Source organism: Sylvia atricapilla, chromosome 6 (assembly GCF_009819655.1).
Source record: "Sylvia atricapilla isolate bSylAtr1 chromosome 6, bSylAtr1.pri, whole genome shotgun sequence".
In the NCBI taxonomy this organism is placed as follows: Eukaryota; Metazoa; Chordata; class Aves; order Passeriformes; family Sylviidae; genus Sylvia; species Sylvia atricapilla.
Genome location: NC_089145.1, coordinates 51,957,002 through 51,972,779, shown reverse-complemented (window position 1 = coordinate 51,972,779; position 15,778 = coordinate 51,957,002). Strand labels below are relative to the sequence as shown.

General features: G+C 37.8%; 1 protein-coding gene across 1 annotated transcript in view; it reads right to left on the bottom strand.

Annotated features, from left to right (window-relative positions):
* Positions 1–15,778, bottom strand: part of KCNK10 (potassium two pore domain channel subfamily K member 10) — a 54,135-nt gene that overhangs the window by 12,847 nt on the left and 25,510 nt on the right. Inside the window, exons 3-4 of the mRNA XM_066322301.1 lie at positions 8,628–8,745; positions 5,866–6,026 (exon numbers count right to left, since the gene is read on the bottom strand). Of these exons, the coding sequence (XP_066178398.1) occupies positions 5,866–6,026; positions 8,628–8,745 (279 nt within the window). The remainder of the gene's footprint in view (positions 1–5,865; positions 6,027–8,627; positions 8,746–15,778) is intronic.

Genomic DNA, 15,778 nt, shown 5'->3' with positions numbered 1-15,778 from the left:
ACCATCAAAGACCAGAGGATGAGAACAAAATTAGCAAAATGTCTGCTACACTTAAGTTGCTTTCTTTGAAGTGGAATAGCTGTAAGCATCACTAACTAAATTAAATACCCAGTTAGAGGGCCTATAATATGGGATCCATAGATGTTCTAATTAAGTTTCTAGTACTAGCTTACTAGTACTTAGAAAAAGATACTTTTCTGTAGCTCAAATGTAATGGAGAGGGTAAGTGATCCAAAGAATAAACTCAACATATTCAAGACAGTGGCTTAGCAAAAAACAGAATTCAGAGACAAATTTGGTTCTGGTCGATGAGGAGCCACCACCTGTAATGAAGTCACAACAGTCACCATCAAGCCTACAGGCACCTCTATTTTAACCCTGCTCAGGGAAACGTGACTCTTAAAAGAACCGTTAAGGCGTGACACGCAAAAGACCAGATCATGAGCTGGTCTTGTTTACATGCATTTGTTCTGAGTTTGTAAATTACCTTTCTGATCACTGATTTTTGTCAGCAAATTGTTAGGTTGAGCTCTGAAGCCTGAACTTTCAGCTCATAAACCTTGTATAATTTTGGAATGCTACCGTGAATGTGCAACAGTAGGTTGACTTTCACACCCTGTCCTGACAGCTCTGTCCAGAGACAGGATGCCAGCAGATGGCAGATGGATCACTGCATCAGACGGTTATTCTCTGGAAGTTGTTAAGTGAATATATATATTTTTTTTTTACTTTTTTCCTTACAGAAAATTGCAGTGAATAACTCTTTATTAAAAAAAAAATAAAAAAAAAAAAAGTATTAAAATCCTCAGTGGGTTTTTAGCAGCTGATGTAATAACACACTGATGCTAGATAGCAGATAGTAATGTGATGTAATTATACAAAATAAAAGAGATTGTCTTGAACAGAGCAAATCCATGAACAGAGGGGAGACTGTGAGAAAAGACTGTATTTTGTATTCTTAAGTTCTTCTCCTCTACACAGATGCTGTCTTCTACTAAGTTTCTTTCCCAGATTCTGTTTTCCATTCATTTTCAGGGAAAGAATTTGTACAAAAAATTCCTGCCACTTTTGCTGTAAAACATCAGAGAAGCCAAAAATCTCTAAAAAGGGGTTGAATCTTTAAGTGAAAGACTAGCTAGAGTTGATCAGCTGTATTCAGAAAAACAAACAATAAAGTTTAGGAAAGACAGAGCTTTGACAGATGCTAAAAAAAAGTTTTCCACCAGCTCAATGGGACTACCCTTACGGCTACACTATCACTATCTGCCTACTAGGAACTACTTTTCCTAGGAAAATTCCAAGGTTAGGTGATATATGCTGTTTTCTTTGAGGAAAATATTAAGTGCAGATAACTTCCACAGCATGTCTCTGAAAACTGGAGTAAAACATGTTCTCTAAGCTGAAAACCTGAAAGACAAGTAGCAGATGTGTCTATTCTGACAAGTCCCTGGTTCAGTGAAGCACAAGTTGCTTACAGAGTCATTGCCTTTCTGCACAAAGCAGTTTATTTTCAGTGGTGCAGCCTTGTTACCCCTCACGTCTCTGGCTGCTTGCTCACATCCCAGTATTGCAATTCCAGTCTACCAGCTGTATTGCCAGACCAGTCCTCTGTGTCTAGCTGGAAACCAGAGGCGTGAAAGCAGCAACCAAGCTCAGGAACTACTCACAGTGGCTTCACCTCAGAAGCCAGAAAATCCTGGAGTGCCCTCAGAAAAACATTGTGCCCAGACTGAATTCCTGGGATCTGTACTGAACTGCAAGGGAAGATCATTCAGGTTATGCTAAGCCCATCTACTTCTGGTGAGAATCTAAACACTCATTCAAGGTTTCAAAAAAAAAGGATTATCCAAAATAGCCTATATTTAACTCATGATAATAGCAGCTGCTGTATTCTGTAACAGTGTACTCTGCCTATGGAGTGCTTTCTATCTTTAGACACTTGCAGACTCTGTGTGTACAGAGCAAGCCAAAAGAGTGGGGCTTTGTTCTTCTGTTTATTATAGAAACATTCACAAGTTGTTCATAAGATCCCTCATGCATGCAAGATAAAAATACTACTTTTATGGCATAATGTCACCTTGAAATGCATATTTCATTTCTGTTGTGTCTGGAAAGTTTCACTGGGTGAAAATCTATTTATAAGAAGTATCAACTTTTAGATTAAATTTTGGGTGTATATGTGCTTATATGTGGTCTGGGAGGGCTGGTTCATCACTGGACCCAGAAACTGGATGCTTGTGACCAGTCTATATAGTGAATCTGCATGTCTTGTACATATTCATTTTCTGGGGAATCAGACTTGCATGCATGTAAAAACGGACTGGGACACAGGTTCTGATTATTAGATGGAACATCCAGGAATAATCAGGAGCTGAAAAAACAGGGCCTTTGTGGGGGAAGCTTTGGTTTACATCTCTGACCTGGTTGATGCTTATTTACTTGTACCAAATATAATCATTCCGGTAGGACAGATGGCATAAACTATTCAATGCATGGTGTTTGGGATAGCATCATCCTGCCAGTGCCTCCATTCCCTAAAATGGTACATGAAAAGTTCTATTTTTTAGAAAGCATTATTTTGCAATGAAATACCTCCAGCCCTACCTACTCATAAATGAGTAGTTATTTTCCTGGCTAGTTACACATTGAAATAATGATGATATTTTGGATTAGAAGATGAGTGGTGGCATGTGCCCAGCTCCTCTGCGAAATATTCTGTCAATACTGTTAAGGCAGTGTGTACTTGATAAGAGCAGATTTTTTTCTCACTTTATGTAGTTCAAATTGTTCTTAAAATTCCCACAGAATACGTGGGCTGATTACTGCAGTAGCTGTAAGTTGGATTCCTAGGCTCTAATTTGTGGTGTTAATTAAGGTAGGGTTGGTGGGGCTCTGCACAGGTCACGTCAGAGGCAGCAGAAATGCACTAGCACAAGTCCTCTGGGAGGAATCCTCCCTCCATCTTTCCAGATCAGCCAAGGAATGCCAGAGGCAAGCTGTCCCTAATGTGGCCTGGGCTGCATGCTCACAGATACACTGTTGGATGAAGCAAGAGAGCTGTTAGGGAAATGCTTTGGGTGAGAGGACTGCAGTGATAACAGAAAATTCTTCCTCTCCTTCCCACCTGCCAGTGTGTGCATACCATGTCTTACTTAGCTTCAGAAACGGTCCTAACCACAATGCAAGATCAAGTTGCCTTCAGATCTCTTCCACATGTACAGGCAATGACAAAGTTGCAAGGATTTCTGGAACTCTGGCTGCCCTGACACCAGCCGTGCAACATTGGTAAGAGTGAAGGGCATAAACAAAGGCAACTGGATACATACAGAAGCAGTGCTGAGGCATATGAACATGGAAATTTGATGCATTATACACATGCTAAGTTTCTTTCCATTCTTTCCATGAGAAATTGGACTGTCCCAAATTGCCTGTGAGGACAAATAATACAGGTAGCTAGTTTGTACTCTCTAGAGCACTGATACATTAAATAACTTCTCAGCTACCTCCAGAAGATTTGTCAGGGACACCACCCAATGTTTTATTATGTTTTTCAGTGTCTTTTTAGCCTATGTTTGTTCCTTTTAGTAACACAGTAGTTTAACTACTTTCCTAACTTTCATATCCTCTCTTTAAAGGTGGTAATGGGTTGTTTTACACCCACGAACATGCTGAATTTCAGTTCTAAGAAGATAATTACAAAATAAGAAACAAGAGTTACACATCGAATTAAAATTTGCTCAGTGCTCAGGATTAAATCAAGAACTGTTACTCTGCCTGAGGCTTCATCTGATTAGGTCCAAACATTTATGAAGCCTAACTGTAAATATAATATGAAACTAAATTACATAATAACTAAAACTATAATGATTATATTCTGCATATGCCAAATGCTATGTAAATAATCACTTAAAGCTAAACAACTGGTATTAAGACTAGTTATTAAGGATGTAAATTAAAAAATTAAAGCATGCAAATTCTACACTATCAGAAATATTTCAAATAGCTGAAACTCATTACTAAGAGTAATGAAGGAAATTATGTATAACCCTGTTCACCAAACCATAAAATAATAGATGTAATAGCATGTAATGGACTTATGACAAACAAAAGGAATAAATACACATCTTGGCTAAAAAAGAAGACCACAATCTCTAAATTCCTTTGGAAGCTGACAAAATACCAACAAGGAAAACAAATACTTTGGATGTCTATAAGCAACAAGTAACTGCATTAACTCAAGAAAATTAAGGAATACTTTGAATACCAAAAGAACTCACATTATGCGCCAAAGGACTATATTCCGTGAGAAACATTAGTATCAGCATTCATCTGTGAATCTTAAGTATTTCAAGTAAAGTATGTATTGTAATTTAGCAGGGAGACTGGACTAGACGATTTCAAGATGTCCCTTCCAGCCCCAGTTATTCTGTGATTCTCTGATTATTTTAATCATAAACTATCACACCAACAGTTTAATGGTCTTTTCCATGTCACTCAGAAATACAGTACTCAGCTAACAATTAATCAAAGATTTTCTGACTCTCAATCCACTTCAAGATTGTCATTTTTCTTGGGCAGAAGCAGGCTGGAATGTTCAGAGACTCCATTTAAGTGAAGCATGTGTAATAAAAAGGTAGACAAAAAATAACTAGGGATCTTAGCTGCATTTTTTTGCCAAACTGAACTGAGACACTTTTCAATAACATCATTTTCATTAAATGAAAATACAGCCTTTTGAAGTGCTCTCCAGACAGGCATGTACATGTTACTCACCAATAATCACTAGTCACCTTTTCTACATTTATTCTGAAGTACTATTTATGTCTGGTCTGGGACACCTAAAAGTCATTTAATCAAAATGGAAAGTGCTCATTCTTCAGTCTAATACCTAATTATTTCCTTTCAAAAACAGTTACAATTCATTTGCTCTCACCTGTGGGAATGTTTTAGGAATAGATGACTATTAAACTAACCAGCTTGAGCAGCTTCTCATCCACTCCCATCCCTGGAAAGACTTACCTCTGGTTATACCACTTCCAAAGAAAGTGTCACACAGGTCACCTCTAGAAGTTCTGCCTCAAGGAGAGAATCCCTGAAGTGAACCATTAGCAAGTTAGCAAGACAGCATTTGCCAGGTCTATGGCACTGCTTGCAAAAGAACTGCTTACAGCAATTCAGACTCAAAAGCAGAGGGTACTGGCAACATAAAGTGAAATTATATGTGAGGAAGTCTACACAAAAATTTAGGGTAGGATGTCTTCATGGAAGACAGGGCAGAGAATGAGCATGATTTCAGCCAGTGGCATTACAGCAATTTTTGTAGTAGAGCTGCAGATCTACTCCAACATCTGTCATCCTGCACTGAAGGCATATCACTCAACCATCTCTCTTCCCAGTCTCACATTCACAACAGCAACCCTGCTTTCCAAGTCTTTTAGGCTGTATCAGTAACACAGCCAGAACATACTCCACATCACTGTTCCTTCAAGGAACCATTATCTTCTCCCATTTTAAGTGAATAGATGTACATATCTAAAGCACCTTGTGGTGTTTTAAAGACTGTTTTACAACAATTCCTTAATTATTGTAAATTTTCCTTAATTGTTCCTTAACCTAACTTAGGAGATACATTCCTCATCAATACTCTCAATAAGGAAATTCAGAGTCAGATCTATAACCCTTGCATCATCTTGAGAAGTCTGTTTCTCTCCACTGACTGCAGAGACCCTTACAGACATTAACTATCATCTCAACTAAACATGTAAATGTTTCATGGTGTTCAACATGTAAAAAATGCCACAGGTAACAGCAATAAAATTAAGAGCAGGCTATACAACACAAGCAAAAAACTGTCAGTGAACTTACTCTGAAAACCTTTTCCACCCTTGCAATACCCTTCCCAAAGATGGTTCCAAGTTGGTCTCCAATCCCAGCAAGCAAGAAGCCAAACAGTGGAATCCCAAATAGGGCATACAAGATGCAGAAAACCTTGCCACCAACAGTGCTTGGGGCCATCTTCCCATACCCTGAGGAGAAAAACAATTGTCAGAGTCTCAGAACTTACACATGGCTTTTTAGAAAACAAATAATTAGGTTTTAAAAAACTGCTCTTCCTGCAGGTATACCTTTGTTCCACCTGTAATCTCTATTTATAGACTTTAAATGACATCATGCCATTTCCTGGCCAAGCCACCCTCTGTTATTCCATTTTTCTAAAGTCTCAGTTACCCATATTTTCTGTAGATTCAGTCTATCTAAAATTGCTCTTGCTCAATTGATCTAGCTGATGTCACAGCACAAAAATCCCTCCATGCTGGCCTGGTGCCTGCATGCTGTTGTTCCTCTTGGCCTGTGCTAATGGTTTCCTGACAGGAATGTGATTCACCTGACAAAACTCATTTTCAGTAGTTAGTTCATACTTTCCTCAGCCCCTCATCACACTGACTAGTTACACTACAGCCTCCAAACTGTACCCACACTATGCAAATCTGCCCTTGAACTCTTTTTTCAGTAAAGCATTTTTACTCCAGTAGGCATGGTGTTTCTGTTAAAATGTTAAAGAGAAAAAACGACAAGAATTGTGACAGTAATACTTGCACCTTTTTATTTAAGATTGGGTATTTATATTGAAATCACAGAGATTTCATAATTACTTAAATATTAAATTTTATCACACAACTACTAATCACTGACGCAATAAAGCATCCAGAGAGGAGGAAATCTATGAAAGTGTCAGGTCCTATTCCTGTTGGGTTGGTGACACTGGCAGCAGATAAATGTCTCTGTCATGGGAATAGCTCTGAAAGAACTATGCTGATACACAATGATGCATGTCCCATAACCTACCGTCCTTTTCACAGGTGCATCCATCATCATCCCAGATTTCTCCTAAAATCCCTTGAAAGTCCAGGCTCCATGGACCATTGAACTGAGGTTGACCAGATAATCTGCTGAGTTTCTGCCTAAGAGGAGCCCTAGCAGGTCTTTGGTGGATAAAACCATTTTCATGCTCTAACACAATACACAGACTTTATGCAGCCTATAAAAATCTCATTCATGGAGAATAAAACAAATATGGGCAAAAATACAAGGTCTTTTCAATAAGTTATTTAAATAGCAGATGTCAATGATGCCTGCATAAACTATGCCTACATAGCAGCATTTATTTAATGAGTAATCTAAAAGCTTGTCTCTTGTGTCTATTGAGTAAACAAATACTAAGGGAGGGTTTTCTTACGTATGAATCAGAAATGTTTTCTTTCTTGCCACCAGCTGGTTTTATGCTACCATCAAAAATACATGGTAATGTAGCTAAATATAGAGGAACACAGATTGTACACTCTATACAATCCCTCTTTCCCCCTCACTCTGACAGCAAAGAAAAGGCAGAGCAGAAAGGCACAGACTCTACTGTTAGAGATGATCACCATAGCAAGTCTTTCAACTGCCACAGGATTTTTTTTATTGTTTTTGTATTACCTGCATAAAAAGCCTACATAAATCAGTGAGATTCTCACACTTTATTGAAGAGTTATGTGACTATCAAGTTTTTTGTCTGTACACTGATGCACCAGTGTGTGCATCACAGCTGTAATGTGGAGAAGCACTTCAAACAACATTTAAAGCAGAATAATACTCATGGAAAATGCAAATAAAAATCAACAAATTGCTAGTGATTTCCAAATAATTAGATCTCTTGATCTGATTATTACGACAGCACTGAAATCAAGCTTAAAATTATAAAGCTACTGTATAATTTTCAGCAGATTAACTTTATCATCAATGTTATTGGTTTATTTTCTTTTTCCTTCGGTCTGTCTTCTGAAACCCAAGCTTGTTGAACATTCTTCAAGGCTCAGAGAGGAGAGATTAAAAACCTTAGCATTTCTAAGGCAAGCGTTCAGAGATCATATACTAAATACATTGGACAGAATGCACGGGGAGAGAGATGATAAGAGCCTGAATAATGATCTTATTGAGATTAGTAGTTCAAGAAAAGTGAATGGAGCAGTTCAGTATACTCTTCATTTAACACAGAGAAATGTGTCAATAATCAAGGACAGGAATTCTAGATAGAAAAAGACTAGGGTTTTTTACACAATTTGTGGAATTCCTTAGTATGAAAGCAAGTAAGAATTTTACAAAGGATGTAATAGTTATGAGAATACATTTCCAGTTACAAGGAGTAAGGTATGAGAAGAATTGCTTCTATCAAACTTCAGAGCATAAACCAAAATTAATTGTTGTACTTAGGAAGAAAGTTACACTTCTATAATATTAAAAATTTGAATTCCCAACAGCCATAAAATATTTTATTTGGTACAACTTCGTGGTCTTTTTGGTGAAAATTGAGACCATCTGCATCTACATCAAGAAGGGTTATAAAGCCTGCATCAGTGTTACCTGTTTTCAGCTCAGCATTACTATTCTACTCTAATTATGTAAATAGCTTCTGACACTTATCCAAAGACTCAGTGCCTTTGAAATATGCTGGAGTCATGTGTTCTGCTAACAGAGAAATACACTACAGCTACTTTGTTCCTTTGTTGTCTGCCTTCCTCAAATTTATTTCATTATCCATGCCTCAGTGGGACTATTTATTTAAAAAAAACAAACAATAAACATACCTATAGTTGTGATGACCGTTCCAGCAAAGAAAAAGGCACCTCCAAGGTCCCAATGACTGCTGTTTTGAGAGAAATTTCCAACGGGACTGACTCCTGCATTATCAGCATCAACAGCATGCTGCAAAGAAAATGCAAAGAAAATACAAAAAATCAGCATTATGAATGCCTCACTGCATCCTATGCAAGTTAGTACAGGCTCCAAAGGGAAATTTCTAGGACCATGGAAACAGCTTCAATTTAAGTTTTTAATATGTACTCAAAGTATAGTAGCCTCTTCTGTAGACATAAGTTGAATATATTACTGAACTGAATATCCATTAAGGTGGAAGAAAGATACAATGCCTAAACAAATGACAAAATATATGAAGCAATTGAGAAGTAGAGCACCAACACCACAAATTCATGCGTAAATATCGTTCTAGTAGCAACTACTGCCAAAGGAAAAATTCCTTAATGGGAACAGATCATGTTAGAAGCAGCTAGAAAGGAGGTATATACAAATGACGTTTGTGAAATCAACTGAAGGTAGTCAGCCAAGGATTTAAATTCCCAGACAATCAGTAATTTAATAAGTAATTTACATTTTATGCTAATTAAAGAAAAAATGGCATATACATAACCAGTTTGAAAAGACCAAATAAGATACCTATGGAAACAACATAAAAAATCTTTGTGATCATCTCAAACTTCCCAGTTGCCACGCCACACATGATCTCATGTCCACAAATACAGCATGACAGAGTCTCCCAGACAGTTCTTGAGTGAAGCATAACCTGGATAGAAGCTGAGGTAGCTGTACTGCTTCCTTATCACTGTCCTGTGTCTCACATAGTGCTGAACCAAACAAGGCAGACACATCAGCCTCCTGAAAGTTTGTGGGGAATTTCTAAAAATGCACCATATTGTATCATGGGGACATGCACATTCACTTTTCATTGCAGCCTTACAGTCCAAAGGAAGACATAGCTGAATACATCAGCTTACAAAGCACAGAAATCTCTCACCAGCATCTGGTATATCCACCTGAATTGCTCTAAGTTCACTTCTGAGATGCTCTTTAGTATGTATTTTCAAGTTGCTTTTAGATCTCATGCAAGCTATTCTTCATCATAGAGAAATTCAGATCTCACTCTAGAACAGCAGTCGAAATGGCTGCTTTTCTCCATTCCAAGTGTTCCAAACTGAGTCCAATTTCCATAAAACCACTGCAGAGGAACCAAGCTTCTTTTTTTTCTACCTTCTAAAATTTCCAGCTCTTTGCTTTTCTCCCATTCTGATTCAGACTCACTTCCTGTTGCTGTATCAGCTGCTCACACTACTGCCAGACCTTCTCCTTCTCATTCTGTTATTTGCTCCTCCTCCTAAATATTGCCATCAATCTTTAGCCCTTGTAGTTTTAGTGAACTTATTGCTGGGCTCAACAAGTGAAGCAAAGTGCTACCTCTTGCATCTTCTTTTTCTTTGGCTTTGTTCAACACGGAATTCCTACCTAACAACACAGGTTTGAATTTTCTTATTCCATTTCTTTAACTAGTTCTTTTTTCCCTCTGATTTATGATCTATGAATTGTCATGGTGGTTTTCTGTTTCACCTTTTCCTATACAGTCCATGTGCAAAGTAATGTTAGCCATTCTATTTTATCATTGCCCTACTTCTTACCTGGTCATGTCTATGAGTTCTCTCTTGATCTTCTTTATAACCTCTAATTCTCTTGTGGGTTTAGCATTGACTTCTAAATGCATCCATTTAACATTGCGTCTCTCCCTAGCCTTCATGATAGACTTTTCTGCTTGTTAATCTCTTTCCACCAATGGCTTATTTAGCATATTTTTTTCTTTTCTTCCATTTCCATTTTTCTGATTCATTCTTTGCCTGTATTTCCAACTGACTTCATGGTCATAAATGCTCCTCTACTGCTTTTTTAGCCTGGGTGAGTTTCAGCTAATCTGCTTCCCGGCTTTTAGCTGTTCATCACATTGCCTCACAAAAAGAAGAAGGAGTGGGAGAGGAGGTGTATGGGCAAGAAAAGAGACAGCTGCATCTGAAGAGATGAGTACAGGACAGCCTTTTTTTAAAAGCAGAGCTACTACATGCCAGGCTAAGCTGATTGTGAAAACTATAGCATGAGCAAGCTCCAGGCTGGACTGGTTTGATTTCATGTGGGCAGAAAGCCAGGGCTCCTCAGCACATGTTTATACCTCAAGAAATAGGGATATATAGAGAGTGGGCGTGTTTCGGACCAAACCCTTTGGAAGGGCTTCTGTACCAGTTGCTGGCATATTGCAGGTGGTGTGAAAGCAGAGATCATTTGTTGGTTTATGCAGAACAGCATAAATCACCATAAAGACAGGTTGCCCGTTTAAATAGGCCATGACACACTGTCAGCTACCCTGATTACTTCTGCCAAGGAATGCAGACAGTCCTCCCCTTGAGTGTTTGAATGTCAGCAAGCTAATTACACTTAAATCACACTTGAGTTTACACAGTTTAGCAAGTCGTTCAGGGCCAAGCACTAACCCCTGAAGTGAAGGAGTGTACTGTTGCCTTAGACAGCGTCGAGATTCTCAGGCTCCCTTCTCATCCAGAACAAATTCATTTTTTCATTAAAGCTTCACTGACATCATCCATTTATAAATATCCAACTATTCCAATGCTGTCTTTTAATGCATAGTATTTAGAATACAGCGATGGAGGACAAAAAGAGAGCAGCAAAAGTAGCCAGCAGCCTGCAAGCGAAGAGCACTTAACCAATTTCAGCTCATGTATGAGAAAAGGATGCCTTACTACTACCACTACAAGTCCACCAACACAGAACTATGCTGCTTCATGAAAACTGACACAAAATTCAAACAACTATACTATTACTGACAAGACTCTCCCATTTCACACAGACCATGAAATTTTTACAAGTTTCCTGTCTGAAACTTCAGATGGGCTTTGCAGCAATGACCTAAAGAGCTACATCCTCAGGTTATCTCAGAGTAGGTAAAAAGCGAATTTCCAGAGTGCTAAATTCTATATAAACAAACCTCACATATTTAAGATATTTTAAACTAGTAGTTTCAGCTACTTTTATAGTTGAAGTATTGTTGAAAGTAACAGGTCATGGAAGTAACAAAAGCTGTTTCACACTTGTTCCTTTCCTGATCCCTTTTTCTTTCTCCAGAGGAGCTACAAGCACAGTATACAAGAACACAGTATTTTTCCAGTATAGTTTATTAATTGAAAGTGCAATCTTCTTTACTGAATAACTAACAACATATGGTAATATTTTCTTTTGAAATGCCACCCATTTCAATAATTTGAAATACCTCAAAGGGTGGAAATTTTCTTTATGGATGTTCTAGTAATGGATGTATGCTAAAGCAAATAGGCAGATAGGAGTGAAGAGAATGACAAAACTACTGAAGTAAATAAAAGTACTTGATATTATTTGTTTTTAAGAACATGTATTTCTGATCTTAACTTTCTGGTTTGCTCCCTATCATTGCATAGATGTGTATTTTACTCTCAGCCCCTTAGGTATCAGCCCAGTACAGTCCTTCTGTAACAAAAAAAGACATGGCCTAGTGATATGGTCTGCATGGGACCAAAGGCAAATCCCAGAGCAGAAGCTCAGCATTTGTGGTGATACTGGAACAATCGACTCCTGTATTCCCAAGGAGAGTGAAACCAAACTGCATCTCAGTACACTTCATCAATTTTGCTTGCATGAGCAACAAGATTAACTGGAAGCCAGTGCAGCTTATGAGGAGAGAGGAGAAAAACAGACTGCTTCTGGTTTCTCCATGAAGAAAGGTTTTTATCTGGTTCATTTGTTCATCTTTCTGTAATTTCTCCAGTTAGATCCCAAGTATGAAGAAGACAAATCTTTTTCAAGGACAAGTGCAATATTCCCCTCAAGTGATGCGACAGTCAAAGATGTACCTATCCTTGTGTTATCAAGGATAGGAATTTGATAGGAAAAGAAAATTCTTGGTTTGTTTTTTTTTCCTAGCTCTATTAATTCCTCTCCACAGATCCTTCTAATCCAATAATTATTATCTCCCTCTACAATTCTTTTTCCAAGCAGATTCCTTTCAAGTATACAAAGAGTTGCTTCAATTGCCTTTCATGCTCTAATATTTCTCTATTAGGATTATTAGGATGCTTCTCATTAGCAAGCAGCTTTTAATAACTAATACTTTAATAACTTTTTTCTATTCTCCCTAACTCTCTACTTATTCTCACCACCTCTTACACAGTGATTAAGGACCCTCAATATAAATTCACATTTATTCACTTATCCATGACAGTATTTTCTAAGGATCAAGGCCAGCAATTTTTTTCAGGCTGAATCAAAAGTAACAAGCTTTCAAAGCCCATTCCTTAAATATTTCTCCCTATCCCACAAAAGACTTTAGGAGCCAACCAGCCACAAAGTGATCTACCTACACTTGGAGTGATTTGATGCTCTGTGCATGTACTGTGTCCTACCTGTTGGTAGGTCCTACCTGTAGGTAGATCTCCAGCATTCAACAAGGGATCTGCACAGAGAACTAAGTCCAAAAGGTTTAGCTCCCTGCAAAGATATCAGCTAAATCCTGGAAGCAGCATAGCTACAGGACAGCTGCAGACTTGTGAACCATCTTAGGCTCAGTATGTCTCCTACTACACAGCTGAGCAGCTCTGGATTGATGTTACAAACGAGGGTGCCTGCACCAACTAGGACAGGACCCAAGAGATCTGAATCCCTTTTTTCCTATCCTTTTAGGAGGAATAGGGTAAAATAGGAACAGGGGCAGAAAGGAAGCTGGGACAAGATGACCTCCAGAGGCACAGGTAGTAGGTTCAATAATCAGATATTTACCACTGTTTTTCTTCACAGTTCAAACAGTCTTTTCTTGTCTTCAGCAACATGCAAGTCTTCTCTATAGTTAATTCAAAGCACTATTTTTTACCTGCTCTATCTAGAGTTATCTTCTAGAACATGAAAATTCTTTTCCTTTGACATGGAAACAGCCTGGAAAGAAAAGCTGGCTTATGACACTAATGAACCAAGCAAGCAGTAGCAAAATTAAACATCTCTGTAGGATGTTCCCTTTCTTACTTACCTTCAAAGCAAAACTGGTTCAGAACATTAATCCAAAGTCCCTATCCAAAATATCAATTCTTACTAACATAATTAGGCAGTAAAGCCTGATTAGCTTATTTCCAGCTTTGCTTCCTTTTCAGCTTGCTGTAGTCATTAGTGGACATTAATAATATGACTTAGTTACCAGGTGGGTGATTTTTCTTTAAATACATATATACTGTAATCACTCACTCACACTCCTAAATTAAACCAAATGGACTAGGAAGAAGAAAGCAGCCCGACAGTAACATAAGTAAGTTCTTAAGTAGCAAGCCACTCTATTTTGCATAATTTTGCAGGGTTCACTATGAAAGCAGGGCTCATTATGCAAGTCTTTACTCATATACAGTGCACAGGATATATAGAAACAGAGTATGAATGCTCTTATCAGGTCCATAGGAATTACCTTTCCAAAACACAAAGATGGTCCTCCTATCTCTCCTAATTACAGATAAAATCTGATCTTTCTGAGAAGAGTAACCACCCCATTATACACTCTCCATGTGTGTTATTACAAAAACAGGATGACTTGGTTTTGAACACAGCTACTAATAAGATTATTTTATAACACATAAAAACAAAAGGTTTGTAGTATGTTAGCAAATATATCTACCAATGTCATTTTTCTTTTCAACTCTATGTCCAGTCACCTAAGTCCTGCTGTCTTCTGCTATTTGATCTAATAGGTACAATGCAGCTAAATGTACTTGAAGAACCTAAAGCTTCATTATCTTTTAGCATGTTCTAGGTTTCATTTTTTCTAACTCTGAAAACTCTAAGCAACTCATAAAGTGTTGAGATAGAATACACAATATTGTCATTTTCTTTATCTGGTATTCACTATTTTGCCCAGCTATAGACCACCTACAGCCTTGAACAGTGTACTGACTTCACTGCAACAAACACCTTCAGATGCAGAAATGGCCTTTAAAAATTTCCATTTAAGAACTTCCACCTGAGGTGGCTTTAGAAAATTTGGACTGCACTGTGAAACACTTGACATTGTTATGAAAAAATCACCTGTCATTGAGTTAGTTTTAGATAGACCTGAACCAAAATCCAACAGTAAATACAAATTAAAAATATTTTGAATCTTCCTAACAATTTGTACTGCTTTCATCACTGTATTTCTTCTGAAGTCTGAGAACGAACTTCCAAGTCTGAACTCAGCAATTCACATTTGTGCTACCAGTGCTAATATTTGCAATAGATTTTTGGTGATAAATGTGAAAAGTATATGTCATCCCCACTAAATTTTAACAGCTTCCTTATACAGTGCTGTACATCTTCCCAAAGCAGAATCCTTTGAAAGACTGAAATTTAGGAAAAGGTATACATTTCTCCATCATTAGTCTTGTAAGGACCACTATACTCCCTTGGTCTTCTTAAAAGATTGTTCCAGAGCCATCCCCACAGTAAAATAATACAAGTTAGTTCAAAGTTTTCCCTTTTTGTATTTTTCCACATTCTCCAAAGCACAGAAGTGAATCAACACAGTCATTCTGCAGAGTATGGTCTGTGTTCATCTAAGAGCTTTCAGGTAGTCAAATAACATTAATTATGAATAGTTCCTTCAGTGGTACACTGCACACAGCACAGCAGCTAGGACCCATGCAAGTTGCCCCATCAGTCTGAACTCACAGCTATAAAGGCTGTTGCATTTACAGCATTTGGTGCAATGCAGAAATGTGCAAAGCATCCAGGGGGATGTCACTTCTGAGATCATTGACATGAAGTTGTGGAAGCCCAGCATTAACTCTCTGACCTTATCTTCAAGCAAGTTCATTCACTGCTCTTCTGTGCAAGTTAGTTACAATCAGTTTTCTGTATAAGCACACCCAAATATATTCCTGGAGCCAGTTTCACCTCCAGACATACAGAAGAATCCAAAGAAACATGTTGTTTATTGACAAATCTATTTCAATATTTCACATCACTTGGCCTTAAGGCCTTCAAATTCTAAGCTACTAAACTCATTTTAATTTACTTTTGAACAATGACTTCCAGTTACCCACTGTAATGCCTGAGGCCATACTGA